A 16,807-nucleotide genomic window follows, 5' to 3' on the forward strand; every position below is an offset into this window, starting at 1 on the left:
GTGTGTGTGTGCGCGTGTATGTATGTCCGTGCGTTTGCATGTGTATGTGCGTGCGCGTATGTGTGCGCGTTCGTGTGTGTGTATGTGCGCACGCATATGTGTACGCGTACGTGTGTGTGTGTGCGTGCGTGCGTGCGTGTGTATTCGTATGTGTGTGTGTGTGCGTGCTGAGAGACAATGGCCTCTGGATGAGGAGGGGTGCGGCGGCCAGCTGCTGGAGCGCCACAGGGGGCGACGAAAGAGCAGAGAGAGGCAGGGACGACCGCCTCTTAATGTACACACAGCACACAATGGGGGGCCACGCCCTGCCCGGCCGGCCCCCCACCTCCAGAAGAGATGCAGTGTGTGTGTGTTTTTTTATGCATGGGTGTGTGTGTTTTTTCATTTGTCTTTTTTTTTTTTTGTGTGTGCGTGCGTGCGTGTTGTTTTGTTATTGCTGCATTTTAAGATCAAGCGTCACTCGTGACCCTAAATCAAGAGAGGACTGTTCCGCCTCCCCGTGTTGCGGAACAATCGCGCCATAAAACATCGATTGTTGTTGGAAATCGTGGAAAAGTTGGATCATTCACATCATTTTCCCAAAAAAGGGTTAGGGAATCCCCGGCCGATGATCAAATGTCTAATTCTTCCGTGATGTTTTCCCACAGGCGAGCGTATTTCTTAATGTCTTCCTCCTATCGCAGTCCAGCAAGCGGGGACAATTCCCCTTTAAGCAACCAGAAACACAATCAGCAAAAAAATAAAAACGCCCTGACCTTTATTCAGCCTCATCCGCCTTAACCCCGCCCCCCCGCCGCGGGGCACCCTGCTGCTCAGCCCCCGCCCCCAGCCACTCCGGCTCGCTCACCCAGTGTGCCGAGAAGTACACCCCGACGTAGTGGCCCTCCAGGGAGCCGCTGTCCGCCGCCTGCCGGTTGTTCCTCAGCAGGGGCCCGGCCATCACCTCCGCAAACGGCTTGGCCCCCCACGGGAACTCCAGGCCTGGGAGAAGGTCAGGCGGGGGAGGGGGAGGAGGGGGAGAGAGGGGGAGAGATGGGGGAGAGAGGGGGAGAGAGGGGGGAGGGGAGGGGGAGAGAGGGGGAGAGAGGGGGGAGGAGGGGGGGGAGGGGGAGAGATGGGGGAGAGAGGGGGGAGGGGAGGGGAAGGAGAGGGGGGGAGGAGGGAGGAGCGGGGGGAGAGAGAGAGAGAGGAGGGAGAGGAGGGGGAGGGGGAGGGAGGAGGGGGAGAGAGGGGGGAGGAGGGGGAGAGAGGGGGGAGGGGAGGGGGGAGGAGAGGGGGGGAGCGGGGGGGGAGGAGGGAGAGAGAGGGGGGAGAGAGAGAGGAGGGAGAGGAGGGAGAGAGGGGGGAGGAGGGGGAGAGATGGGGGAGAGAGGGGGGAGAGGAGGGGGGAGGAGAGGGGGGAGGAGGGGGGAGAGATGGGGGAGAGAGGGGGGAGAGGAGGGGGGGGAGAGGGAGAGGAGGGAGGGAGGAGGAAGAGGAGGGGGAGGGGGAGAGGAGGGGGGGAGGAGGGAGAGGAGGGGGAGAGGAGGGGGGGAGAAGAGAGAGGAGGGGGAGGAGGGAGGGGTGAGGAGGGAGAGAGAGAGAGAGAGAGTGGCACTGATAAGTGAAAGCGAGACAGGCTTGTTCAGTGGAACAGGAAAACCCTTTGTCTGCCCTGGAGATAAGATAAGGGCGTGTTTTCATAAAGTCAACCACACTGGGAGCCACACTGAGCTCCAGTGTGATTGGCTCCGGGGACGGGGGGGGCTCCGCAGTAATGGGCTTCTCATGTACAGGAACATTCCACGACCAGGAATCTCCTTACGGTTAAGCGGCCAGCACCCGATGTAAATGTTTGGCCTGTATGTATGTGTGTTTGTATGCATGTCAATTATGACAGCCATTGCACTCCTGGCCATCCCTGGAAGTAGGGATCCCGCACTCTGTGTTCCTCCTCGAGATTTCTTCCTTGCTAATGAAGGGAGTTCTTTCTTGCCCTCTTGGGGGCTAGGGTCAGGGGGTGTCATACACATATGGCCTGTTAAGCCCTTTGAGTTTGTACCTGTGATTAAGGGCGATACAAATAACATTGAATTTAATTTAATTGATCTAGGTGCAAAAGAAAGGTGTCCCCTGTTGCACTGCGGTCAGTGAGACCCGGTGTCTCTCTTCCCCTGTCTGCTGCTGGTTCCTCCTCAGAAGACCTTCCCAGGCGGCGCCAAGCCTGCAGAGAGAGCCCCATTCGCGGCTCCTGACCCGGGCGGAGGTGGATCATAACTAGAAGCTCCACGGCGGCCGGGTGTCTATTGAACAGAAGAGACCCTTTCCCGAGCTTCCTGCCGGACTTCATTAAGGCCGGAACACCTCGTCGGAGCGGGGCGGAGCTGGGCCGGCTATTGTCGTCCATGATTGTGGAAGTGCTCTCCTTCTCACGGAGCCTGCCGCCGCCGCCGCCGCCGGGTCTACGGCCACTCCAGTCCTCCCGCCTGTCATCAGCTCCGAGCAGCGCCTGGGTCCAGAGACCCTCTCCGCCACCTCCACCCGACCTCAAGGCCCCACTATGTCTTCCCGCCTGGTCCCTTTCCCGACACCCGCGAGGTGCCGAACAGTGGAAGGGCGGAAAGGCAGCTCCACTTGCTCCGGGTAAAGGGCCGAGGTCCGCGGGCTCACTAGCAAACGTGGTGGTGGGTGGGGTGGGGGGGATTTATTTTGGAAACAACAGAGCCGGCCTGAGCTGGCTTCCATTAGGGAGTCGGGAGGATCGGTCATGTGAAATCCGTTCCCAGTACAGGCTGCCGTCGGCCATCTGCCGTCCCATTTGTCACTGCATGACAAACGGGAGTTTTCCAAGTGAGTGGGAGGCTCAGCTAGCATTGGAAAGTCCCGTCTGTCATGCCGGTGAGGTCCGATGGCCGCCAGTGTTAACTCGTTGTATATAGGGAGATGTCCTAGCCACAGATGACCAGCTCCTGCTTTATCACAACCGTAGGCTGTGAGCCTCGCAAACCCTTCATTCATCGGGACGTATGTGGAGGATTAAAGTCGTGAGTTGGGAATGAAGCATTGTTTATACATTAAGTCTGCTTGATTTTATTGGGGATATCGCAGCATTTCGTGTCACCTTTGGTTCTTCATGCTTTGAAGTGCTACACGAGTCAGGGAGACGCTGCGATTCTGAACACCTAGAGGCTCAGGTGGGTGCATAAAGGGGGGGGGGGGCTCAGGTGGGTGCGCTCTCAGGTGCCTCACCTTTAGGGTCGTCCCGGACCACCAGCAGCCCGTTCCGACAGACCACCTTCCCCGTGGCCGCGTCCACGAACACCAGCGACGGCACGCTGGTCACCTTGTACTTGTTCCACAGCCTCATCTGAAACAGACAGACGGAACACCAGGTCAGCGGTGGACTTGAAACCGGATATAGGGCGTCACAATGTTCAGAGTTCACCTAGACTCTGCATCGCTGCTTCCAGCTACACACACACCATTTATAACGTTTCATATCGGCAGACATAACCGTTCGTAAGCTATCAGTGATACGCCAAAATTCGATAAAATCAGCCTTCCGATGCATCGGTCGGGCTGAATTGCGTACCCTGTGCAGCAGGGAGGTCGGACACACATGCCCTCGCTGTGGTACAACAACCGGGTTGCACACGTCTGAGGAATCACTTAGCACAAACCTATCTTTTCCACAGCCCTTCCAGTAAGCACGTTCTCCTTACTTTCCCCCCGAGTGAAAGTTAAACATAGGTCTGCGATGATTTATGCTGCGTTTCACTGGGGACCAAAGTTGTTGAAACCGATTATAATGTCTCCAGTTTGAGTGATTGATGGGTGGAGGGTCGCATAAAGAGCGAAACGGACGCGGTTACCGCCTTAAATCTCCCTGCATGCACTGAGACTTTTCATAAAGTCCAATGAGGTCCTCCACATCAAAGAGACACTTCAGCCATTCATAATTCGGCAACTCGCATACGCCGTGAATAGAAACACTTATCTCCTGAAAGCAGAGAAGTAGACATATAGAATAGAAATCAGAGCAGCGGTCTGAATCCCAGAGGCAAATGATAATAGAGAGTAAGGAATACTCCCTCTCTTTGTAAACCATGTCGCGCGTTACTAACTATCACTATGGGAGCCACTTCACTTTGGTTGGGGGGGGGACTTCCCAGTAAAACCAGTCCAGCGTTTAACTGGACAGGTGTCGGTGAAGCTCTGTCCGGAAAGAATTTATACGGTCGAAATAACATCGTACTCAAAACTCTTTCCAGACATTCATAAAAAGAACAGCGGGAGAAAAGACCCAGTCAAGTACCAGTGAGCACTGGTACAGAGCAAGCACCTAGAGTTAAGTCTCGGAGCGGGGTCTTTAGCTGACGGGTAGTGATGTACGGCTCTCGGTTGTGCTAACACTACAGCGGTAATTATTTTAGGACGGAGGCCCAGTGAGGTGAGAACGGCCGTCGGCGGGTCCATTAGAGGCAGCTCAGGACGGATCAGGTTCTGCCTCACCCTGGGAGCCTACTGCTGTTCACCCCCCTCTGCTCTCCTGAGAACCATGACCTCACTAGGAGAACCAGAACCTCACTAGGAGAACCAGAACCTGACTGTAGGAGAACCAGAACCTCACTAGGAGAACCAGAACCTGACTGTAGGAGAACCAGAACCTCACTAGGAGAACCAGAACCTGGCTGTAGGAGAACCAGAACCTCACTAGGAGAACCAGAACCTCACCGTAGGAGAACCAGAACCTCACTGTAGGAGAACCAGAACCTCACTAGGAGAACCAGAACCTCACTGTAGGAGAACCAAAACCTCACTGTAGGAGAACCAGAACCTCACAGTAAGAGAACCAGAACCTGACTGTAGGAGAACCATGACCTCACTGTAGGAGAACCTTGAGGAATGAACTGTAAGAGCACCATGACCTCAGTCCCTCAGAAGGCTTACAGATCCCAGTGCAGCCGACCGCTGTGGCCGGGAGTTGAGCGATTGTACATGGCATGTACATGCAGAGGCATGCATTACAGGGTGAGTGTTTTCTCTCTGGTGCGGAGGTCGCCACGATTTGCGGTCCTGGAGCGAGGGGGAGCAGGGGTCGTTCAGAGGCCTGCTCTGGCTTCACGAGGTCACCCGGGGTCAGTCCCACGAAGGCTGTCGGGTACGGGGGTCTGGAGCAGACCCAGCACCTCGCCACAGAAACAGGCCACAGCAGTACCACGCGCGTCACAACCCGCACGGCCTCTGGAAACTCGATCTCTGCTCATAAACCGGAGGGCCGGGAGCCATGCGATGTGACCGAATCCAATAGCTAGTATTCCCACAAGTTAATGCTCTGCACAACCAGGGGCGGTGACTCAGACCGCCAGGAAGCAGTCCGCTTAATGAATAAACACACGGAGTGGGGGTTTAGTTTAATGACTGAATACACTGGGAGCGGGGGTTTAGTTCAGCACTGAAGAACACACGACACAGCAGAAGTATGCTGGGCCTGCCACTCATTCTTCCCTCCTACCTTCACTAAAGGAAGATGGAGGATCTTGAGAGTCCTTCACATTACTTGCAGGTCTTTGATGGCCGCCTTGAAGGTCGCGTTGAGACTGAAGCTCACGTCTACACTAAGGTCACGTGTTATCCCGACCCCAGGAGGGATCTCGCCTCAGTGGTCTGTGTGCGTGAAGGAAACTCAACATGCAGGTACCCGGTGTATTTTCAATGAGATGCAACAGGATAAGGAAACGCTGAGGGAGGGGAGGTTTCTTGCTCAGGGAAACCTCAACTCAACACAGGGATCAAACTAGCAACCTTCCGGTTACAAGTCAACCTGCTCTACCTCCTGAGCTAGGCAGAGCCTATTGTGTACAGTTTAAGACAGTTAATTGCAGTTACGTTCAGCGTACTATGTTATTATTTGTGAATTCTTATTGTTTCTATTTTGCGGGAAACTATTTCTTTTCATAGTATAATTGCTGCTTGCTTTGTTGAACTTGATTTGGTCATGTCTTTTCCTTGGTGGTGGGAGGACTTTCAACACCAGGAATCTGCATCATCGTCTGTGGCCGAAAGAAAAGCCAGGGACAATGTCTGGAGAGCTCTTCTTCTTCCAACGCGTGTCAACAACAACAACAACAGCCTGTTCTCTCCCGCCCTCCCATTGTGCAGGGGCGAGAGCGTGAGGATCCCGTGGCGTCGAGGCGCCATTATCCCCTCGGTCTGAGACACAGCGTCAGTGTAGCGGAGCCACGGGCCGCGCGTTACCGCGGAGACAATGCAGACGACGCCGATACGCAAAACTATGCAAGAAACTTATGAAAAACAAACAAGTCATAACAAATGCTCCGCTCTGTCGTGCTCCCCCCCCCCAAGACCCGAGGCTGAGCAGATGTTGACTAACGTTATCCAAAAGGCACCTCACTAAGGCATTATGGGTACTGTAGTATCAAAACAGACACCCCGAAATACCCAGATCCTATCAAGCTAGTTAGTCTGTTTAATAGTTGTCCCCTTAGGGAAATTCTTTTTCACAGTTTCCTTCCGTCATTTCTCGTCTACATTTCTCGTCATAGGCACATACATAAAAGACGTATACAGGGGGATGCATACATTGTCACATACATTATCTGTGGGGTTTTGCTTTGTTGAGTAATGGGATCAAACGGGTTCCATAGCACCCTTCAACCAGCGTCACACGCGTGTGCTCTGCATTCCATGTCCAAGCAGGCGTTTGTGTTCACTATCATCAGAGCAGCCGAGCCTGACTGTACGGTTACACAGCGGATTAACTCTGGCCCCCTAACTCTCACTCACCCCCACCGCCCCCAGCCCAGTCTCTCCGAGGAAGGCATGGAAATCCATACTAACAATTAGTTTACGCCGCCCTGCCCCCCCCCCCCCCCCCGGACCCCCAGCGATCGGAGCCTGCGCTCAGCATGCTAATGGGATCACACATGGCTGCACAGAGACGCATGAAAATGGGTCATGCGTGAGACCTTCGACTCAGGGGTGAGGGGAGGTGCTGGTGGTGGTACTGGTGGTGGTGCTGGTGGTGGAGGTGGTACTGGTGGTGGTGCTGCTGGTGATGTCGTTGGGGGTGGTAGTGGTGGTGCTGGTGGTGGTGGTGGTGGTGTTGATGTGGTTGGTGGTGCTGGTTGTGGTGGTGGTGGTGCTGGTGGTGGTGGTGGTGGTGGTGGTGTTGATGTGGTTGGTGGTGGTGCTGGTTGTGGTGGTGGTGGTGCTGCTGGTGGTGATGTGGTTGGTGGTGCTGGTGCTGGTGGTGGTAGTGGTTGGTGGTGGTGGTGGTGATGCTGGGTCAGGCAGCGACGTCATCCCCAGCAGATCGACACGGCACCGACCAATCAGCCGTAACGAGCTCCCCTCCAGCGAGCCCATTGGTATGCTCATCACAGCTTCGCCGGCGGGTTGAAGAGGTTACCAGAATAGATTCTCGCCGTTGTTATTCTGGGTTTATGTAATGCTTCCACGGAGTAATGGTTTGCTCCGAGGTGAGAGTCAGGAATGGAACACGTAGGGGATAATGTAAAGTACGCCGGCCACTATCGGGAAAATAAGGGCTTATTTTCGATAATGACCGGCGACGTTCTATACATTATCCGGCTTATTACACGGCTACTTGCCAAAACGAAAAAATAATTTCACGAGGTGTGTCTTTCTACATTTTATTTGTTACCATTCGTAGTGTTGATCAGCAGAGAAATAGTCCGCCAAAGACGTTGACGTCGCTTAGCAACCGAGTACACTGGGGTTGACAAGTTACCGGACTACTGGCGGAGTGGTACGAAAGACGGCAAAAAATCCACTTCCCTTGACAGCGTTCATTATATGCTTAGCAACGGTCAATTATGCAAAAATAATTGACCAACGGAAGTCGGCCCATGCAAGTGAACGGAGCGTTCCACAGCAGAAGCAAGAGCCGTGTAATACGCCACCTTAAACCACATGTCCACGGCCCCGTGCTGGACGCCCTGCGCGCTGGTCGCCCTTCGCGGCCATTTTGCTCGCTTGTACTTTATGAGCAGCAGCACGACGCGGTCTGAAAGGAGGTCAGCCCCGACCAAGACCGCTGCTCCCTGAAGTGCTCACCCAACTCTCAATGTGCACACACACACACAAACTCAGGATACACACATACACACACACACACACACACACACACACACATATGCGCACGCACACACACACACACTTGCTTGCTTCACTTTTGGCTCAGTCAACCATTCGAAGCACGCCCTTCACTCTCCGCCCTGCATTTCTATTATAACAAACCCCCTGCCAACACACACACACACACACACACACACACACACACACACACAGCTGGGGGGGGGGGGGGGAAGTAGGCCTCTGTCACGAGCCGATGGATGCTCCACCTTTGCAGACAGGCCGGAGTGCCTCCCCGCCCCGCCCCCAGGGAGAGAACTGGAGTGGAAGCAGTGTATCCAGCCATCCACCCATCATCCCCCCATCTCTCTGTCTCAGCGCCTCCCTCCGAAGGATCCACTTTCACCGGCCGCTCCAGGCCCGAGGCAGCGGCTAATGCTGCAGAACAAAAGTCCACGTCCGCACCAAGGCGAGGCCTTTGTGTTCTGCTCTGAATCTTCCCTGAAGCAGAGCTACGCACCAGGGCGATCTGGAACATGCACTTCAAGGAAGAGGATTCAACCAATTCAATCGCGTCATGAACGGCACGTTTCCTGCACTGCGTCGCTTCGCATTCCCCCCCCCCCCCCCCCCCAAATCTTTTACATTTCTATTTCTATGTGTTGTGGCTCCTTTTGTGCCTGTTTTCATTGCATTTTCCATCCGTGCTGAAACCCCCTTTTTATCCTCACACACGCTCCCAGGGCCCGTTCGCATGGGCTTCATCTTGTTCAAGTGAAACCCGTGCAGAACGCTCGACGCAATTCATTACAGCGATAATAAGCTGTAGCCGGATCATCTTTCAGCTCCCATTCACGTACGGCAGTATGGCGCTGGCACGGGGCTCTGTGTTGGGTTGCCACAGCGCTCAGGATACATAGTAATACGTTCCACATTATCCAGTGTGTGTGTTTAGCCCATTGACGCACGCGGAGCCAGCTAAACATGCTGCTTGGATTTCTAATAGTCTAAACAGATTTTTGTTTAAAAAAAAAGAGAAGAGAGGGCTTTCATGGTCAGACTGGATGTGGACAGAAGTGGTATTATACTGTTCATTATGACGACTTATGGGAATAATATCCTTTCCAGTGGCTAGTGTGTATGAGACAAAACCAAACAGAGGAAGAACTACAGACAACTTAACATTAGGATGAGGTTAAACACATGAAGCCAGTCAGAGGTCAGCTGAAAAACATGTAACCTTTATATCGTGACGGGAATGAGGTGAATTGACAGAACACGTATCACGTAATACGCTAATTAATACTAGTTAATGGTGTAGAAGAATGGGCGAATGGAAGAATGCGGATGAAATTAACCTGACTACAAGAGAACGGCGCAGATTGACCACATCTCCAAAAGCAGGCCCAAGAAACCAACAAAAAACAGGTATTTTAAAGATCCGTCTGTGCATTTTTTTGCTTTTACTTGCAGTGAGTGAGAGTTAGACAGGAAGGTATGAGAGAGAGAGACGGGAGGACGCGACTCGAACCGGGGACTCTGCTGTGAGGACTGAGCCTTATGGGTGCTCATGCTCTACCCCATCAACCAAACCAACGTCTCCCCACAAAGCGACCGACCATTAAAGTAAACCCTGTTGAGATGGACCAATGAGAAGGGGAGGATGACAGAGTGGGCGGGTCTCATCCGCCCACTCTGTCATCCTCCTTTCTTTTTTTTTACGAAAGAGGCCACGTTGCCACGGCAACCTCTACCCCCCCTGCCCGTTCCCCATCCCCAAGTCAGGACATGTCAACGAGTGCCAGACACACTGAGGCTCTTAATAATTCAGCGATAAATTAACGGTTTTGTGAGGAAAACAGGTGCCAGAGAATGTCAGGGGGGGGGGGGGGGGGGGAAAGAGTGTGTGTGTGTGTGTGTTCCTCCCTGTGTGTGTATGTGTCCCTGTGGGTGTGTCTCCCTGTGTGTGTGTATGTGTGTGTGTCTCCCAGTGTGTGCGTTTGTCTCCCTGTGTGTGTGTGTCTCCCTGTGTGTGTCCCCCCGTGTGTGTGTGTGTGTGTGTGTGTGTGTGTGTGTGTGTGTCCTCCCCCAGTCTTGTGTGGAGGCACAAAGGCTGAAAGCACCCCCCCCCCCCAGCCTGTATAGCCTGACTCCACGTCTGCGTTTAAGTGCAGAATGCACCCAGCCAGGGGGGAGACGGGGGAGGGATTGTTAAAGGAATAAAAAAAGGCCAAGACCTGAATAGGTGTCTGTTGAATCGCCTCGCCCCCGCCTCGCAGGCCTGCATTCTGGGAGGTCAAAGGTCAAGCCCACCAGGGGGTAAATTCTTCCCTCCCTGGACTTTAGAATAATTCCGGACACTTAACCCGCACACACACACACACACACACACACACACACACACTCCCTGGTGGTTTTCTCACTCTCTTCTAGGTCGTTAGTCAAACAGTAATCCACCCACACTAAACAATAAACAACTGTGGCCACCATATTAGTAAACTGATTTAAATCAAGTCTGAATATATTTATATATTACGTAATTTCAAGGACACTCTGCCTTTATGAATGACATTTAAATAAAAAGTCTTAATGGAAAGTGTGAAGCTGTAACGCACATTATCTGCCGGGCACCCAAAGGAGAACCGTGGCTAAATGCTCCTGGGAGCCAATGGAAACGCCGTTAAAAAGGTCAACCTCAACGCTGAGGTCAGCGCGTAAAAATGCCTTCCGTTAAACCGCGCCGCCTGCGCGGCGTCTCTGGGTGGCTGCAACGCGCGCCTCGTGTTTAAATCCGTTTGGGAGCTGGAGGGTTTTGAGGAGGTCATCGGAGTCAGAACCAATCAGGAGCCTGATCTCCGGTTGAGGCTGAGATACGGCCTCAGCAAGGGGTGGGGTGGTGACTGGTGGGGGCCAGGAGGGATTCAACACGCAGGGGACACACACACACGCACACACACACACACACACACACACTAATGCATGCACACACTTACTAACACGCACACATACATGCACGGACTCACTAACACACCCATTAACATGCAGACACACACACACACACTCACTAACACGCAGACAAACACACGCACGCACTCATGTGCACACACACACACAGACACACACACACACACACACACACAGACACACACACATGCACTCACTAACACACACACACATTAACCCTAATGTCTTTCCTAGCATTACTTTGAACGTGTCTTTATAAGTGGAGCAACCTCAAAATATCCCAACGTTCGCATCGCTCTGTTCCCACTACAGGCCGATGTGAGTCACCCGTTTAGTTCGGTGCAGGCATCGACGGAAACATGGTGTAATGATTAATTGAGATGAACCAATAGGGTTCTGGGAGGACGAGTCTGCTCCAGGGGAACCAGCGCAAGAGCAGCGAGGGGAACGTTCCAGAAGGCTTCCCTCTTGGTATGACCTCCGTATAACCTGTCCCCAACCCCCCCCATCCCATATCTCCTCCTGATCCCCCCCTTCTCTCTCGGCCCGGCCAGCCAGCCCCTATCTGCAGCCCACACGCTGATGTTTAGGGGGGCTGTGTAGCCGGTGTTATTTTTAAAAGGTAGATTAAAAAACGAGGACGGCCGTGTAGCTCTGTTCCAGCTGTCCCACCCTCTCTCATCCAATCTCCTGTGTTTATTTCCCGGGCCGGTCTGGGGCGGGGGGACATTTGGTGTGCTATCCCATGGATTAAGCATGCATTTGCAAAGTCCCTGCAGACACACGGCCCTGGGATCTGCATGGTATTAGTCGTACCGTTTCGGTGGCTGAATTGAAATTGCTTGCTGGTAGAGTAGAGGATAATCCGTTCAGTATGTCGCGGGTGAATTTTTCTGCATTTTAAGACTTATGATGATGTATAATCAACATGTCAACATGCCATCATGTCCCCGCACATATTAAACTATGTTCCTGCTTTGCCTGGGAGACAATGAAATAATATAATTTTTTGTTAACTTAGAAAGCCTTCCAATAAAAGTATAATATCTGCAATATGTGGCTTGTGTGGGAAAGACGACCGATCTCCGCTGTTTCTAGCCGCGAGCCACGACTCGTAAATCACCCTGGCACACTTGTGTCTGCAGCAGCTCACAGCCACACCAAGAACAACATCCAACACCAAGGAGAACAATCTAAAACCGGAGGAACCATCTAGAACCCGGAGAACAATCTAGAACCATGAGAAAGACCTGGAACCAGTAGAACGATCTAGAACCAGCCTCGTGTCTGGACAACATCTAGAACCAAGGAGAACGATCTTGAACCAGCCTCGTGTCTGAACAACATGCATGCGTCGTACCGGCTCTGTCAGAGTGGGTGAAACCTGCCGTACAGAACCAGGTATTCCCGTCCGTCCTCCCAGGTGTTGAAGGGGCCTGACGTTGCCAAGGGCCTCTTGAGATCCCCTTTGGTCCTGCTCCTGACGGGGGGGATTGGGCCGAGGACAGGAGGCCAGAAAGCTAGGGCTACCGGCTGGAGGGGGGGCGGACGCCTGGACGGAGTTCACAGAGTGATGGGGTGTAGCGCTGCAGGGAGACACTTAGGGCCCCCCATTAACCCGCTTCCTCCTCTGGTGCTCGTTAAAAGAACCAGCTGGTCCGTCGAGGCCCCCCCATCCTCACTCTGATACGTCACCGCCACTCTGTTGGACACACGCCTCCTTCACAGCTCAAGACCCCCAGGACCCTCTCCTGATCTCTGGACCCCGGCGGAGCCGCCTCCCTGGTCGATGTGTTCCCGTTGTGATTAGATTAGTCATTGCACAAGTAAGGACAACCAGTACAAGGAAATGCAGTTAACGTGTAACCAGTAGTGCATCATCAAAACAGTGCTTTTCCTTATGGCAGTGCTTGAATAAAAAAAATACATTACGCACAGAATGCAAGTCCGTTATTAAAGTGCATAGAGTTATGAGGAATCAGACAAGGTTTATATCTGTGGCTGAGGCCTCAGCCTTCCCTCTGCCTCCATCACCTCTTGACTTTTACCCTCCAGGAATATTCATGGAAAGATAGGAACGTCTTGTGTAAATATGGTCACACGCAAAAATAGCAGGATATAGATTTATGTATATTTACTGCTTTTTTACATTCACCTATGAACTTTAAGGGCCATGAATTTTCTTTTGTTTGTTTTTGTTCGTCAATTCCATATAGCCTCATTGATGAGCATATAAGCTAACATAACATAACCTAGCAAACAGGCTGGATACGCAAATAAATAATGTATCCAAACCAATCAATTCTCGGGAATTCTCCCTCATCATCCGTTTCCCTTAAGCGAATAAACCTCATGAGTCTGATGGGAAACGTTCTTATTTTAAACCATTAAACCAACCATTTAAACCTTATTTCAAACCATGACATGACCCTACTAAACAGGTCTTATTTCCTTTAGACACATTAGTGGAGGGAGTGCGACTGGTCCGTCACAGCTTTGACTCGGAGGTAAGAGGTCGAGGGCAAGTTATTTACGGGGCGAGCAAGCCACGCCCAGTGGGAGGGGAAGCACCGCAGACACACACAGACGGACAAAACGCTGCGGACAGATGGAGGAACAATCAGGTAGTGGACAGAGGAGTCGTTCGTCTGGGGCGCTTCAGGGCAGGGCCGCTTTTCAGGGTCACCTGACACTGATTGACACGGGAGGGGGCGTGGCCGTGTGTAAAGGTCAGGGTCAAAGGTTAAGCCTCCTATATCCAGGCTGGAACAGCGTGGCCTTGACACCCGTCCGGGGGGCGGCCGGGAGAGGGCCCCCCCCCCCGGAATCCCTGGCACAAAAAAAAAGGTCCAACTGTATTGGATTAACACATCTGGCAACCCTGCACGCACGCACAAAAGCGCACGCACACGCACGCACACACACACACACACACACACCTTGAAATACATAAGCCCATTTCACAGCTATACCGTTACACATTCATCGGATCGCGGTTAAAGAATGAAAAACGTTAAACAAACGAATATCAGCAATATCCGTCCGTGCCCGTGAAGCTTTGCGTGCCACGGCGTTTGTAATTAAACCTCCCAGGCGGCGCTGAGAGGACCCAGAGAGGGAGGGCGGGCCCTCGGCTCCTCGCTGTCTTTGTAATCCGGCTCCGAGCGAGAAGAGACCTCCTGCTGAGCCTGGCGACGGTCAGCGCTCCTCCTTCTCCTCCTCTCTCCTCCTGCTCCCCTCTCCTCCTCTCGCCTCCTGCTCCTCTCTCCTCCTGCTCCTCTCTCCTCCTCCTCTCTCTTCCTCTCTCTCCTCCTCCTACTGCTCCTCTCTCCTCCTGCTCCTCTCTCCTCTCTCCTCCTCCTCTCTCCTACTGCTCCTCTCTCCTCCTCCTCTCTTCCTCTCTCCTCCTCCTCTCTCCTACTGCTCCTCTCTCCTCCTCCTCTCTTCCTCTCTCCTCCTCCTCCTCCTACTGCTCCTCTCTCCTCCTCCTCTCCTCCTCTCTCCTCCTCCTCTCTCCTACTGCTCCTCTCTCCTCCTCCTCTCTTCCTCTCTCCTCCTCTCTCCTACTGCTCCTCTCTCCTCCTCCTACTGCTCCTCTCTCCTCCTCCTCTCTTCCTCTCTCCTCCTCCTCTCTCCTCCTCCTCTCTCCTACTGCTCCTCTCTCCTCCTCCTCTCTTCCTCTCTCCTCCTCCCCCTCTCTCCTACTGCTCCTCTCTCCTCCTCCTCTCTTCCTCTCTCCTCCTCCTACTGCTCCTCTCTCCTCCTCCTCTCTTCCTCTCTTCTCCTCTCTCCTACTGCTCCTCTCTCTTCCTCTCTCCTCCTCCTCTCTTCCTCTCTTCTCCTCTCTCCTACTGCTCCTCTCTCTTCCTCTCTCCTCCTCCTCTCTTCCTCTCTTCTCCTCTCTCCTACTGCTCCTCTCTCTTCCTCTCTCCTCCTCCTCTCTCTCCTCTTCCTCCTCTCTTCTCCTCTCTCCTACTGCTCCTCCTCCTCCTCCTCTCTCCTCCTCCTCCTCCGAGCTCTTATTTCAACAGCGCTGCGGCCTGAGGATCGACATGATGTCATACTACCAGCGCCCCACCCCCTCCCCCCCAGTGTACCCGACGGCCCCCCTCCCCTCACTTTGTCCACGGCGGTGATGCATATAAATAAATACGGCTGGCGCACGCGGTACAGTTTTAATTACGGCTTTGACGACTAAGCATAAATATCTCCCCCTTGATGTAAACAAACTGGTACGTGTTGACACTGGTGAGCGGCCCTCACCAGAGGCGGGACACCCCCCCCCCCCCGCGGACAGACCCCTCCGGCCGGACCCCCGCGGGCGGCCTCGCCAGAGTCTGTCCTCGTCTCCCGGCGACTCCACATTCGAACCTCACTCCAAACATTCCACTGAACCCGACACACGCAGGCGAAACAACACCGTGACACGGGCTCTGCTGCGAGACCGGCTTCCTTAGTAAGAACAGCACGGTGCACACAAACCACGAGTCCTCAGAACGGACGGGGTTCTAAAGGGATTGGACGCCTGCCACGGACGCCTTGGCCCGGATGAAGAGAACCCCCTCCCCCCCCAGTCTTGAACAACTCAAGCTGCGTGGCACGGAGCGCCTTAGAGTGGTTTGTAATCAGGAATCAGAACACAACACGACTCATTTCAACACCAGCCAAACAGCCAGGAAGATGGAGATGAATAAAACGGTTTTGGTTTGGTTTTATGTTTCTTCGGCGGTGTTCCACAGAGTCCTGAGGCAGGGGGGAGGGGAGGATGAAGAGCCGGCTTGTCGTTATGTTTGATGCAGACCTCGATCCAGGGGCCAGAACTATTGCAGAACGATTAATCAAATTTTCTTTTTGGGGGGGGGGATTTGTTACCGTTACTGACTGGAGATCAGTACGATTTGTAGATTATTTATTTTACAATTCAATAGTTGAATAAAGATGTTATAATATCAATTCATCTCAACACATCGGCCTGGCCTAAAGGGAAGAGCAGTTGACTGCTTCCAATGTTGTGGTCATACTACAGAATAATTTATTGCTTTGTTAGTGAATAATACAGAACATAAGGAACTTAATGAATTAATAACATCGCATATTAAATCCCAATTGCAATATTGTCCAAAAAAAAAAATCGCAATTACATTGTTTCCCCAAATCGTTCAGCCCTAGCCAGAACTTGTGGGCCGGGGCCCAGCATGTCGGCTGATCCAAACCCTACGGGCCCTCAGCCTCCATGGACCGTGATGCACTCCTGCTTTATGGCTCCGGCGCCCTTCTGAGCTGCGGAGAAAAGGGCCGGCTCATTGAATGGCATTGCAGGGAGGGGGTTCTTCAGTGCTCGGCGTGCTGCCAAACCCTCCACCTGGCGGGAGAACAATGGCCGCCAGGGAAAAGCAATCGAGAGGGAAGGAAATAAAACAGAAACATGAAGAATTTTCATAGAGGAGGAGGATGTAGAAACTCTGGATGAGATGGTGAATGGACTGCGTTTACACGACGCTGTTGTAACCGGTGGCCACTTAAAGGGCTTTATAATATTGGCTAACATTCACCCATTCATGCACACATTCACACATCGCCACACAGGTGGCAGCTATGCAGGGTGACAGGGAGCAGTCAGGGTGAGGCGTCTTGCTCAGGGACACCTCGACGACCCCCCCACACGTCGTCAAGAGCCAGTCTGATCTTAAGTCACGCTTTAATCCTTTGTACATCACAACCACCAGGCAGAGCTTCAGCCCAGTTG

At 53.1% G+C, this 16,807-nt stretch overlaps 1 protein-coding gene across 1 annotated transcript in view; it reads right to left on the reverse strand.

Moving 5' to 3' along the window:
* nxn (nucleoredoxin) overlaps positions 1-16,807 on the reverse strand; it is a 53,776-nt gene that overhangs the window by 10,784 nt on the left and 26,185 nt on the right. The window contains exons 2-3 of the mRNA XM_079733368.1: positions 3,229-3,346; positions 848-981 (exon numbers count right to left, since the gene is read on the reverse strand). Of these exons, the coding sequence (XP_079589494.1) occupies positions 848-981; positions 3,229-3,346 (252 nt within the window). The remainder of the gene's footprint in view (positions 1-847; positions 982-3,228; positions 3,347-16,807) is intronic.

The sequence above is a fragment of the Pollachius pollachius genome, assembly GCF_949987615.1.
Source record: "Pollachius pollachius genome assembly, chromosome: 3".
In the NCBI taxonomy this organism is placed as follows: domain Eukaryota; kingdom Metazoa; phylum Chordata; class Actinopteri; order Gadiformes; family Gadidae; genus Pollachius; species Pollachius pollachius.